Source organism: Nyctereutes procyonoides, unplaced genomic scaffold, assembly GCF_905146905.1.
Source record: "Nyctereutes procyonoides isolate TBG_1078 unplaced genomic scaffold, NYPRO_anot_genome, whole genome shotgun sequence".
Lineage (NCBI taxonomy): Eukaryota > Metazoa > Chordata > Mammalia > Carnivora > Canidae > Nyctereutes > Nyctereutes procyonoides.
Genome location: NW_026575034.1, coordinates 13,717,494 through 13,730,497, shown reverse-complemented (window position 1 = coordinate 13,730,497; position 13,004 = coordinate 13,717,494). Strand labels below are relative to the sequence as shown.

General features: G+C 51.6%; 1 protein-coding gene across 4 annotated transcripts in view; it reads left to right on the top strand.

Annotated features, from left to right (window-relative positions):
• The window catches only part of SPON1 (spondin 1), a 251,437-nt gene that overhangs the window by 226,907 nt on the left and 11,526 nt on the right, over positions 1-13,004 (top strand). For all 4 annotated transcript variants that reach the window (XR_008663460.1, XR_008663459.1, XM_055317861.1 and 1 more), the window contains exons 8-11: positions 9,903-10,104; positions 11,118-11,258; positions 11,723-11,798; positions 12,728-12,910. Coding sequence is in view for 2 of the 4 variants with exons in the window: in XM_055317861.1 (XP_055173836.1) it covers positions 9,903-10,104; positions 11,118-11,258; positions 11,723-11,798; positions 12,728-12,910 (602 nt within the window). In the remaining 2 variants the exon portion in view is untranslated. The remainder of the gene's footprint in view (positions 1-9,902; positions 10,105-11,117; positions 11,259-11,722; positions 11,799-12,727; positions 12,911-13,004) is intronic.

Sequence of the window (13,004 nt, the reverse complement as noted above, 5' to 3'; positions counted from 1 at the left end):
AAGAGAGGAAAGAAGAAAGCAGAGAGCTGACCTTTTGTCTTGAGCACCTACTACGTGCCAGGTACCCTGCGAGGCACTTATGTCCCTCATCCCACTTCATCTTCATACTACCCACAGGGTAGGGATTTTGAGCCTCACTTCGCAGATAAGACTGAGGCTCAGAGGTTCCATGGCGGGGCCAACCTCAGCATCCAGCTCCGCCCGCGGAGGAACTAGAACTCTAGCCATATCCAGCTGTTTCCGCTACCTCTGCCCTTCACTTCTGACATCGTCCCTCCAATTAAGTAACAATTCATTCTGTGTCCAGTTTTTAGATCAATCAAGACCCACGTATCTGCTAGTCAGACTTTGGGCCAGCATGACATAAATAGCGTGACCACAACAAACTGTCTGACTCCTGCCCCAAAACAAAACAGAACCTTGACTTTCACTTGTGTCCTTCTGTCAAGGATGACTGAAGCATTTCATTGCCTCAACAAACATTTATGGTGGGTCTCTAAAGGGCAGTACTGTCAAAGGTACTTGGGAATACAGCAGTGAGCAGTGCGGAGTTTCTCATGAACTCACGGTTTAGTGAGGGATATTAACCAGATGATGACAAATGTGATGTGTCTGTGAAGTAACGATAGAAGGTGCCATGAGAGTGTGTGAAGGGGACCCTGACCCAGCCTGAAAGTCAACGAAAGCATCCTTCAGGGATGGCAATTGAGCTAAGAGTTAAGGAATCAATAGGAGTGGACTAGGTAAAGAAGCAAAGCAAGGGGAGAATATTCTTTACCGTCATGTGTAAAGACCCTGAGGAGGGATCAGCATACTTAGGGTACTAAGCAGTTGTGGTACAAGTAGGTCCAGAGATCACAGGTGAGCTTGGTGTGGAGCCAAGTCATGCAACATTAGGGATTTTGATTTTTACATTAAGAGGACTGGGAAATCATTGAAAGGTTTTAAGCAGGCTGCCAACACGATCACATCTGCATTAAAAAATAATAATAAGGGCAGCCCGGGTGGCTCAGTGGTTTGACGCCACCGTCAGTCCAGGGCATGATCCTGGAGACCCGGGATTGAGTCCCACGTTGGGCTCCCTGCATGGAGCCTGCTTCTCTCTCTCTCTCTCTCTCTCTCTCTCTCTCTGTCTCTCATGAATAAATAGAATCTCTTTAAATAATAATAATAATAATAACAACACTCTGGCTCCAATATGAAAAGGTTAAGAACAAGAAACAAGACCAGTGAGGAGAGAAGTCACAGTGACCTTGACAAGGGTGGTGGTGGTGGAGATGGGACAGGTGCAGAGATCTCAGAGATGTGTAGGAGAACCCCATAGGCTGCCGTGATAGACTGGATAGGGAGGGTGAGAGAGGCAGGGAGACCTAAATTAATAAGTTGGCGCAACCACTTAAAAGGTTTCAAATAGTAAATGAAGTTCAGTGGGAAAGGCCAGGAGCTCAGTTCTGGATGCGATACGTTGGCGAAGGCCTCAGGTGTCCAGCTGGAGGCGTTACCCGTTAGCCGCAGAGCTCTGAAACTCCGGGAGAATTCTGCACTGACGCATAAAACCACGAGCCATCGAGGAGCAGTAGACGATCAATGCCAAGGGCCCGGATGACAGAGAGCCTAAGTCCAAGGTTTAAGGCTAAGTTCCAAGGAGCTCTGACATTTAATGCAGAAGAGGACTTGCGGGCAAAGGAAGGAAACAAAAGGAGGAGCAAGAGGATTGGGGAAGAAAGCTTGGTATCGGAGGGGAACCAAGGGAAGAAAGTGTTCGAGGAGAGAGTGGGCAGCTGCCCCCGGTGGCTGAGAGGTCAAGTAAGCCGAGGGCTGCCCAGTGCTGCTTGGATGGATCAACATGACGAACACCAGTGACGTTACTGAGAACCCTTCCAGCTGCCAACGGCCGGAGGCCTCGAGCAGGTGAAATGTGAACAGAAAGTGAGTTCATGGAGGGAGCGCGTATAGACAGGTCTTCTGTGCGGTTTGCTGTGCACGAAGGGAGACCAAGCAGTGGCTCTAAGAAGGAGATGAAAGAGTCCATGAAGTTTGTGATGGTTTTTTGTTTGGTTGGTTTTTTGCCTTTTTTAAGATGGGAGAGACTTTCTGAAAAATTGGGGGGGACCCACCAAAAAACTTGGGGACACCTTCTCACCCTTTGCCCATCCCTCAGACTTGCTGAGACCCCAGTGGAACAGAATTAATCGCTGGCAAACACTCGGATGGCCCGAACACCCCGTCCCTCGCCGCTTAGTGCTACCAGCTTGGTAAGGGAGAGGAGTTCTCCTTTGATTTTCCCGGACCCCAGCACCCCCATTCCTCTTCCAGATCTCATTAGGAAGTCAAATGAGGAAGCCTCCACGCAGCCAAGTTTTGTTTTGCAGAAAGAGCCCTGCCCCTCATCACTGAGCCTGCCCGATTGAGGTTAATGGGATGCCAGCCTCCCTTGGGCCAGTGGAAAGCCGGGGTGACCTACTTTGTGAGGTCCTGCCAGTGAAACTGACTTGCTTTTCAATGATCTTCCCCTTCTTCCCCAGGACCGACCTCCCCAAGGACAGCCCTGACCCAACAAGTGCGCTGCTGCCTTGCTTAGCTCAGTAAACCCCGCCGGAGCTCCGGGCCCGGAGCGCAGGTGGAGACAGAAAGGGCAGATTGTGAGCACACCCCACATCCTTCACTAGTTCCGCGGGCGCCAGGGTAGAAAGTGACCAGGTTTCCTGCAAATCGACTCTGGATCTCCACCACTCCTCCGGTTTAATCCGAATGCTAGGAGTCCCTGGAACTTTTCAAAATAGTTTTTATTGTCCTAATGAATCTTGGCAGGGGCTACAGTCCCCTTCGTTATTCCCAGCCACTCTGTTTAATTCATATTTAATAAGACAAGCATCTCCGTGTCCCAGACAGATGGGAGGGTGGATTAGAGACCCTGGTCGCCCTCTCCAGAAATCCTGCCCCTGCAGGGCCAGCGCCAGGCAAATGGCCCAAGCTGTGGCTCTCCCCACGAGGACAGAGGCATCTTTGTCTGTCTGTCTGTCTGTCTGTCTCTGCCTCTTGGATCAGGGCTGAAGGTCTCCCGGCCCTCCCTGCCTCCTGTGGCACTTGCCCAGCTCTGTCGGTGTCCTCCAGACTGGCCTTGGACCCGAGGGGCAGGCGGCAGGCCTAACCTGCCCGAGGGACCGGAGTCCTAGATGCCTCCGGCTTAGCAGCAGCTTTCCCTGAGGAAACCGCGCTCAAACCTGCCTCCCCCCACGCGGCCTCCAGCCTAGCGCGTGGCTCGGGTGCCCTCTAGTGCTTTGGTTGAGTTTCTACAACTTTGAAAGCTCTTTATTGGGGATTATTTGAAATACAGGAGAGCCCCAACCCAGTGCATGAGGGATCTGAACGGCGGGCGACTGGAGTCTCACCAGTGAGGTTCAGATTCAGAAGGAATAACAAGTCCTTAGAAGGAGCATAAAAGTCCCGTACTGCCTCTTTTCTTTTATGGTGCTTTTCAAAGTTCTGTTTGGAAAAGCTTCAAGGAGTAGAAAACCAACATTTACAAGTCCTGTGATGTGCCGGTCACGACCATAAGCCTCACACAAAGCCCTTGGGCCGGTATGAGGATGCTCCCATTTTGCAAAGAGCACTGGGGTAAGAGCCTGGCACAGAGCTTAGCAAGTGGCTGAACCCGGATTCAAATCCAGCCGCTTCTTCCAATAGCCTGGGTTCTTCTTGACACGCCACACTGCCTCTCCGAATGTAAAAGAGGCGAAACCCTTCTCCATGTCTTCACTTGGTCTTCCTTTTTCATTTCTCCGGTGTGCATGGTCTGTTCAGAGCCGTCCTGTATCTGTTGGGACGGTGGTGGTGTCTCTCTGGCAGATCTGGACCAGCTCTGGACATACTACAGATAGTCACATTTGTCAGCCACACTGCATGGAGACGTTTTTGTCAACCTGCCATTTTTTTCTCTAATTCGACACTGTTGTTTCATTACACAGATATCTTTAGCTGGTGGATAATTCAATTAGTTACTTTTGTGATTGCTTTATTGTTCCAAAGCTGAGAAAATTAACATTTCTCTCGCAGATCTGTAAACAACTTTTTTCCTATAATCTGGTTGCTTTCTATGTAGCTCTGGATTTTTTTTTTTTAATTTATCTTGGCGTACGAGATTAGATGCGAATCCCATTTTTTTTTATTGCAGTTAAGTTATACCAGCCCCACTGTTGCACAACCTTCCCATTTCCCCCTGATTTGTGAAGTCTCTTTTGTATGATACCTTATCTAAAGTTTCTGGGATCTCCAGTCTTTGCCATTCATTTATATTTCTTTCTTATCCTGAATATGACACCGTTTTAATTATCATGATTTATAATATACTCTGTTATACAATATGGCCAGATCAACTCTCTCAGGTAGAAAACAGATAAAAATGTAAATCCCGAATAGAAAAATAAAACCAAATTCACAGAATATCGCATACGGGAAGACATAAGAAAGCTTGAATGTGAATTTTTATGATGGTTTGGACAAATTAAAGAGCTCCAGTCAAACCTTGGGTTTCCCAAAGAAAACTCATATATATTCTTACCCATTTCATTATTTTAAATAGCATTTTTTATTATAGAAGTCATAAATTCTTTGAGGTGATTTTTAAATTAAATTTGAAGGTCAAAGGAAGTACAAGAGCTCCATATTCATTTCCTAAATGAAGTAATTTATTTAAAACAAATATTTGAGGAGAATCCACTGCATGCCAACTCCTAAACCAGGTTCTGGGATGTAGCTGTAAGCAAGACAAAAATGGTCTCCACTCTACTGGAACCTAATGGACAAGATGGAAATTAAACAAGAAACCCCAAGGAAAGAGTGAGCTCGGCGTACTCTGGGAAAGTGCACCAGGAGGCCTAAACAATTTGAGGAGAGGTCAGGAAACGCTTCCTCCAGGACATATTATATGAGCTGGGAGTCAGGGCATAATGTCCCCGCCAAGGGTAAGAGGAAAGAGCAGAGCGTAAGTGAAGATGCTAGAAAATTGCTACAAATGCTCCCAGGTTCTTACAGATTCAAATTTGCCATATTACCCCACTAAGGTCAGGCATTTTGTGCAGGGATTGGTTGCCCCAAATTTCCTATTCCTTAAAGCCCCACTCAGGTTACAGACTTGGCCAAAGTGCAGCTGCGGAGAACAATTTACTTATGTAAATTGTAAGACACGGGAGGCTCTCAGAGGGTCACATCCAGGATGGCGCATTGGGTCTGGCTTGGCTCGGTTTCCCCAGACTGGACTCCTGAGTAGAGAGGCTTTCGCCTCTTAGGTTGTCATGGTGAATAGTGTCACCCGTGGTTTACAGGGTACAAATGGCTAACCTGACTCAAAGCCACATGTCAAGGGAGAGGGGAAGGTAATAGGTGGAGGGGCTGGTCTCTGTGGGAATGGAAGAGGAAGTCTGTGGCCAAGGCACTGCTGGGTCCCCAGGGGGCCACACCAAAGAGCACTGGGGTGGAAGACAGCCCAGTGGCCAAGGCACTGCTGGGTCCCCAGGGGCCAAGCCAAAGAGCACTGGGGCGGAAGACAGCCCAGTGAGAGTCCGTGCTGTTTGCCTGGCACTGACGGGAAGGCAGGCCCTGGACCATGTCCTGTTAGCCCCCAGGTGAGCAATGCCACAGCTCCCCAGACAGCAGTTCTTAGAGAAGCCAGGTCTTTAAAGAAGCTGCTGGGGTGCCTGGGTGGCTCAGTCAGTTAAGCACCTGCCTTCAGCTCGGGTCATGATCCCAGGGTCCTGGGATCGAGCCCTGCATCGGGCTTCCTGCTCAGTGGGGAGCCTGCATCTCCCTCTCCCTCGGCCCGCTGCTCCCCCTGCTCACGCACGCTCTCTCTGTGAAATAAATATCTTAAAAAAAAATCAAAAACAAAAAGAAGCTGCTAAAACCACTCACTGACATGCCAGTAACCGCACACCTGGGAAAAGAAGATGAAATCCCCCAATTTGTGCCTAACTGCAGAGCCCACTACGGAGGTGCGGGGCGTTAGCAGTTTGTAAAGGCTTCCTCAAAAAGCATCTCATTGCAGCCTCGCAGCAACCCCAAGGTAGGGGGTGGCAGACGAAGAACCTGAGACAGGTGAGGGACTTCCGTGGAGCTCACGTCCTCCCACACTCCCGCGGGGCACCTGGGTCCTGGGGTGAAGCTTAGGGTGCCTGCCTTCAGGGAGCTCCCGGCCTACAAGTGGAAGACCTCATGTGACAGTGATGTCAATCAGCCCTTGGGCACAGCTCGAGAGAGCTTCGGAGCGTGTGGAAACACAGGCCACGGCCACTGGCCTCAGATCAGAAAGGCTCCAGGACGAGGTGGCTCCTGACCTGAGGTTTGAAAGATGAGTAAACCTACGATTCTCAACCTGAAGGTGCATTAGCATCACCTGGAGGGGTTGGTAAACTAGAAAGCCAGGTCCTACCCCAGAGTCTCTCATTGAGTAAATCTGGGGTGGGGCTCAATAATTTTGCGTTTCTAACAAGTTGCCAGGGGACCACACTGTGCAAACCACGGAAGATGAGTTTGGCAGCAGATGCAAGTGCACAGGCACCTGCAGCCAGGCTGGCCTGGCCAGGGCACAGGGCAGCGGGTGGGGTGGGAGGCAGGCGCCTGGACAGGAAGGCGACACCAGGCCTCGCTGAGCTGCTGATGCCAAAGCCAGGGCTCAGGCCAGGCCCTTCCGCCCACTCATGTGCTGGAACCTAGACTGGCAGCAGGCTACAAGGTAAAGTCTACTCGAGAAGGCCTCCCTCCTCCTCGCCTCTCTTGTCCGAGCTCTGTATGCCCTACACGGCTTCTCTCAATATAGTTCTAAGAGCTCCAGAGCCAGGCACTGGACTAAGTACTGTATGCAAGTTAAATTAAACACATTAAACCCACTAAAACTTTGGAGTAGACATATGGAGGCCATCATTTTATAGACTGGGACACTGAGGCACAGAATGCTTTGGTAATTTGCCCGAGGATACGCAGCCAAAAGAGGGAGCGTGCCAGGATGCACACCCAGGCTTCCGTTCCTCTCTGCTCATTGCGTGACCCCGTCTGGCCTTCCAGAGCCCAAAGGGGCCAGTTCCACAAGGCCTAACTAGGTCTTGGGTCATTGCTTTTGGGGACAGGTGAGGGCAGCCAGAAGCAGCTGGTCTCCACAGAGGCACACAGGGACTCCCACACAGCTGAGGTGCACCAGCTGCAGCTGGACTGAGCAGACGGGTTGGTCCCCAGCCAAGGATTCCCCACCATTAGCAGGCTGGGGATACAGAGTCAGCCAGAGCTGCCTTTAAACCTCAGCCCCTACCAGCTGTGTCTCTAGGTCCATTAACCTTTACACACTTGCTTGCTTCTCTACAAAACGGGATAATAATTCTAACCCCACACGATTGTCATGGGGGTGGGAGATAAAATCACTCCGGTCGGCCACCAGGTGTGTGCTGAGTGAGTGGAACTCTTCCTTCCCCAGCCCCCTGGTGGGTCACCACCCCTGACCTCACCCAGCCCTGGCCACGCGTAAGACCTCTTCTTAGCAGCTTGAGACGGAGGTTGAAGAATCACCCCTTGTGGCTTGGGGGTTGTCAAGCAAAGGCCTGTGGTGCTGCAGCTGGGTCCTTGCTCACCAACTGGAGGACGTGGCCAGGGAACCAGCTGTGAGTTCGTGGGAGCCCTGATCCCAGGGCCTTGCTGGAGGCAACCCCGTGAGGACAGTGCAGCCCTCCTGTGGCACAATGTAGATCTCAGTAGAGTGGAAAACGGGACAGAGAGCAGGAACTTGAAACTGATGACGAAAAGAACACTGATCTTGAGCTAACGTTGCCTTGGGTCATGGTCTCCGTCTGCCACTTAACTGTGTGACTTTGGACGCGTTGCCGAAACATAACCCTCTGAGCCTGGGTTTCCTCATCCATAAAATATACTGAAAATATTCAGTATTAAAGCTAATTTAAGGTTGCTGGTTTAATTAAAATGGACATCTGCTTAGAATTAAACACATTCAATACAAGACTTTTGTTCCGCCTGTAACTGAAAGTCAGATAAGTTCATATTATCTCCATTGCAAAACTTGCCCCAAAAGAGTTGGAAAAGAAAAAAAAAAACACCTTAGAACTTTGTCTAATCCCTTATGAAGTTCTAGGCACTGAACCTGGAGAAGATTGGCAGGTGGACTTTACCGTGACGCCAAAAACAACAGGTAGTTTTCAGTATTTGCCGGTATTTCTAGAGGCAAGTTGGGCTGATGCTTTCCCACGCCATTCAGAGAAGGCCTCAGAAGTTGTCAGAACACTTCTAAGCGACATCATTCCTAGGTCTGGGTCGCCACTAACAATTCAGACGACCGTGGGGCTGCATTTGTGGCCAAAGTCACCCAAGCGGTGCCCAATGCCTTGGGTGTTCAATGGAGATACATATTTCCTGGAGACCCCAGCCAACTGGAACTTTGGCAAAGATACGAGAAGAAACTAACTTGGGAAAAAAAAAGCCTTGCTGGCTGCTCTGCTCTGGGTAGGAGGGGCCCTACAGGTGGGCTTGATTTACGCCTCTATGAAATGTTCCATGGAAGACTCTTTCTATACCCTTTTCAAGACTTAGGAGTTCTTGATGGGGCTCATGTGAGGGAGTTGGATATTACTGGGTACACCCAGTAGGGTAAGCTCACTCCCAGTAGGCTGGTGTGCCCCATGGATGTGGCCTCATGCCCCTCAATCCTGGAGACTTGGTGTCCCCAGAGACGTGCAGGGTGAGCCCCCGAGGGCCAGCTCCGGCCTCCCCGTCCAGGCAGGGGGCTGTGAGCTGCTGCACACCACCCATTCTTCAATGAAACCCAAGGGAATGGACCCGGGGGTTCCTCCCACCCGAACTCTGAGAATCTGCAGGCCCCCACTGCCTGTCAGCAGGGAGAACCTTGCAGGGAGCGCGCTGGGCGCGGCGAGAACCTGGCAGACCTGCAGCTGCGAGTCGGGGGCGCTGCCCTCAAGAACTCTGATGGCTCGGCTGCAACAGACCTCCCCGAAGGCCCTCGGGAAAGTAGGGCCAAGCACTAATAACCAAGGTGCACGCAGCTTGGTAATAAGGCAGGACGCTGGGCTCCCCCCTGGAGCTGATGAAGGGCTCTAACGGCCTGTGGACGCTCGCACTCCTCTAACTCGGGCCCTCGCCCCATCTCAGCAGGAAGTCACTCAGCAGTCAGCGTCCTCAGTCCCCCAAGCATGAGGACCGATCAAAGGACGGTGGGGACTGGAACCAGTAACCAAGGGGCACAAGGAGGCTGAACCCAGCTGCAGACCAGTAAGCTCAGCCACGACTCCTCACCTGGACCTTTTCCATTCGGCTTCCTAGTCCCCTGGCTGTCCTCGTCGGGGGAGGTGGACCCGCCCTCCCATCTCCTCCCCTGGCTGCCTTGCAAACCCTCTCCCTGCCGCCCCCCGCCCATGTCCCCGTGATCCGCATCAGGACCCGGGCTGGGCATCAGGCCGGTGAGCGTTGAGTTCAGGTACAGTAACACGGGATATTTGCTCACCCACTTATTCAGACACTTTTCCTGAGCATCCACTCTGTGCCAGGCGCTGTTGTAGGTGCTGGAAATGCAGCCACGAATCAGACAGACAAAAGCCCTACTTGCCCAGCACCCCCCCTCCAGGGAGAGCCGAACCGTAAGCACAGAGGAACCAGCCAGTGCTCGGAGTGCCCTGAAACTGGGTAGGGTGGCAGCAGTGGTTCTCCCCTTACGTGGCCAGGGGATGATGGGCTCTGGACAGTAAAGGGTGTAAAACGGGCCAAAGGCGGAGATCGGTGGAAGACCAAGGAAGACCTTCCTTCTGTCCTCTCCTCCTTTAGCTGTGGTCTGGCCACTTGTCCCTCAGAGTGTGCACTCCCAGAGCCCCTAATGTCATGTATTTGGTTTCCAGGAGAGCAGCACCCTCGGCTGAATTTTCCGTGGACAGGACGCGCCACTTGATGTCCTTCCTGACCATGATGGGCCCCAGCCCCGACTGGAACGTGGGTCTGTCTGCGGAGGATCTGTGCACCAAGGAGTGTGGCTGGGTCCAGAAGGTGGTACAAGACCTGATCCCCTGGGACGCTGGCACCGACAGCGGAGTGACCTATGAGGTGGGTGTGCACCTGCAGTGCTGACGACAGTCCTTCCTGGGTGCTTCCTCTGTGCCCACTGCGCTGGGGGAGGCCTGGACGCTCATGATGTAGCTGAGCTCACAGTGTGCCCGGGCAGGCGGGCGTCTCACCCTCACGCACCACGTGCAGTAGGACCCACACAGCTGGCCACGAGGCCACGGAGAAGGAATCTGCTGAAGAGTAGTTCCTAGGTGAGCAAGGGAACAGCAGGAAACAGGCACAGAAGCAAAAAAAAAAAAAAAAAAAAAAAGCAAAAGAAGGGGTGATAGTGGGGAACAACGGAAGTTGACGTACGTACCTTAGGCTGGGCCAGATTCTGGAGGTTTCCAGCCAGCCAGGTTAAGGACTTTGGATTCCGTCCTCAATGTTAAAATTTCTCAGCCATAGCACACCAACTGCACTGCAGTCTGAAGCCATCAGAAAACCAGGGCCAGGGACCATCTAGAATAGACGTGGGTAAACCGTGGTTCGTGGGCCAAGTCGGGGCAACCAACCTGATTCGTAAGTACGGTTTTCAGCCCAGCTGCCCCCATTCAATGACATGTTGTCTGGGGCTGTTTTGTCACTGCAGCCGCTGAATTGAGTCATGGTAGCAGACTCCGGAGGGTCCACAAAGCCTTAAAATAATTCCCATCCGACCCTCTCCAGACGAGTTTGCCAACACCTGGTGTAGCAGGAAGAGCTCTGGATTCAGGCCAGCCTGCTTCAGCTGTTTCCTAGCTGGGATGGCCTCTCTGAAACTTTTTCTTCATCAGGATGTAATCCTGCGTGCCCGGGAGAATCTGAAAGTACAGGCCACCAACTTCCTTGGACGACGTTCGGCGTGCATAGAATTGCATGAACATCAGTAGTAGTTACAGCTGTTGTGAATCCCTATCAGGGCTTTTGTTCTGATCATATTACAGTCAGATTGCTTGTGTGTGTGTGTGTGTGTTTGTTTGTTTGTTTTGCTCCCCACACTCCTTAACTGTGTTGTTTTCCACCCTCCACAGTCACCCAACAAGCCCACAATTCCCCAGGAGAAAATCCGGCCCCTGACCAGCCTGGACCATCCTCAGAGTCCTTTTTACGATCCAGAGGGAGGGTCCATCACTCAAGTGGCCAGAGTTGTCATCGAGAGAATCGCCCGGAAGGTAGAAGTAGATAGAGCTCACCCTGGGACAGACTCTTCCCACAGGGACTATAAGCAGACTGTACCCTCTTCTGCTCTAGAATTATGGGGTCCCTTGCATATTCCAGAAATTCTGGACCACCCGAGGCGTATAAGCATTGCAAATTATTCATAAGATGTAAATGAGCAAAATAAACATAAGAGTAAGATGATCGAATCATTCATCAGTTGAATGATTCGATCCAGACAAACAGGTTTCGTTGTGAGTTCCATAGTTGATTACTAATGTCTGCCACGGGCCAGGGACTGGGAGGCTGTGGCTTTCTTGCCATATCTTTCGGTCTGATTGTGAATGTTGGCTCAGAATTCTATCACGGCCTGGGATCTGTTCACGGGGCGGGCATCCGATTTTATGTCCTCCTTCCTCTGGCCCCCCACACATGCCATTCTTTAAAGTGAGCCCTCCAAGTCAAATTCCTTTTGCAGGGGGAACAATGCAATATTGTGCCTGATAATGTCGATGATATCGTAGCGGATCTGGCTCCAGAAGAGAAAGATGAAGGTATGTAGTTGTCCCTTGCTGCAGGTACCAAAGTGAACTAGCAATACCTTTTGGGAGAGCCATTTTCTAAGAGGTTTTGAGAGCTGCGGAACTATAGTGTCCTTTGACTTGGTAAGTTCATCCTTGAGGACTTGTACATGGAAGATAATCCGAAATAAGGCCAAGACTCAGCACCACGTATAAGGGAGTTGGAGTAAGTAGGATATCGGAGTATGTGTTCCTAGGTATCGGGCCTTTGCGTGGGGTCAGAGTGTCCCCAGCGCTCTCTGCTTTGGGGCACTGGCCTGTGAGGCAGGCGTGGACGTGTCCACTTGCCCAGCGAGGAAGGGAGGCCCAGATCCTACAGTCAAGAGGCTGTGGCAAAGCCAGGGCTTGAGCTTGTTTTCTCATGGGATCTGGAGCCACACAACCAAGCCTCTTCCTGTGACCTTGGGTAAGCAGCTCACATCCCACCATGGTGTCCTACCTGTATAATGGGGATAATGACAGCACCTGCCTCATTGAGAGTTGTTTTAAGAATCCAGTGGGATAAAACATGTGAAGTTCTTGGAATGACGTCAGTGTGTAGTACGTGCTCTGTGAACACCGCTCCCTTACAGGACACCTGTGTATAGGGTCACTGAGACGATGAAACAACAACATGGCCTGTGCTATGCCTGCCAAGGAGAGGGATTGACACGAAAAGCTCCTCATGGGTTGAGGGGAAGGGGTAGTAAAGGATCTTCTCTGTTGTTTAGATATTACGGGAACAATTAAACTAGAATTTTTACAGGCATGTGAATAGCTGCTTCCACCCCGAGAATACCCGGGTTTGCTGAGGCAGGTCAGCCGGCAGCGATATTCTTATCCCCAAGTGAGCTTGTGCAGTGACAGAGCCAGCCCCAGGGTCCACAGGCTCCCAGGGAAAACCTGTCACATACTCTTTCCAGATGACACTCCCGAAACCTGCATCTACTCCAACTGGTCCCCGTGGTCCGCCTGCAGCTCCTCCACCTGTGACAAAGGCAAGAGGATGCGGCAACGCATGCTGAAGGCGCAGCTGGACCTCAGTGTCCCCTGCCCAGACACTCAAGACTTCCAGCCCTGCATGGGCCCGGGCTGCAGCGATGAAGGTGAGGACGCGGCCCAGGGGCACGAGCAGCTGTCCGAGCCAGAGGAAGGGATGTGCTACTGCCTTGCCAGCCCCACATAGTGTCCCTAGGAGGG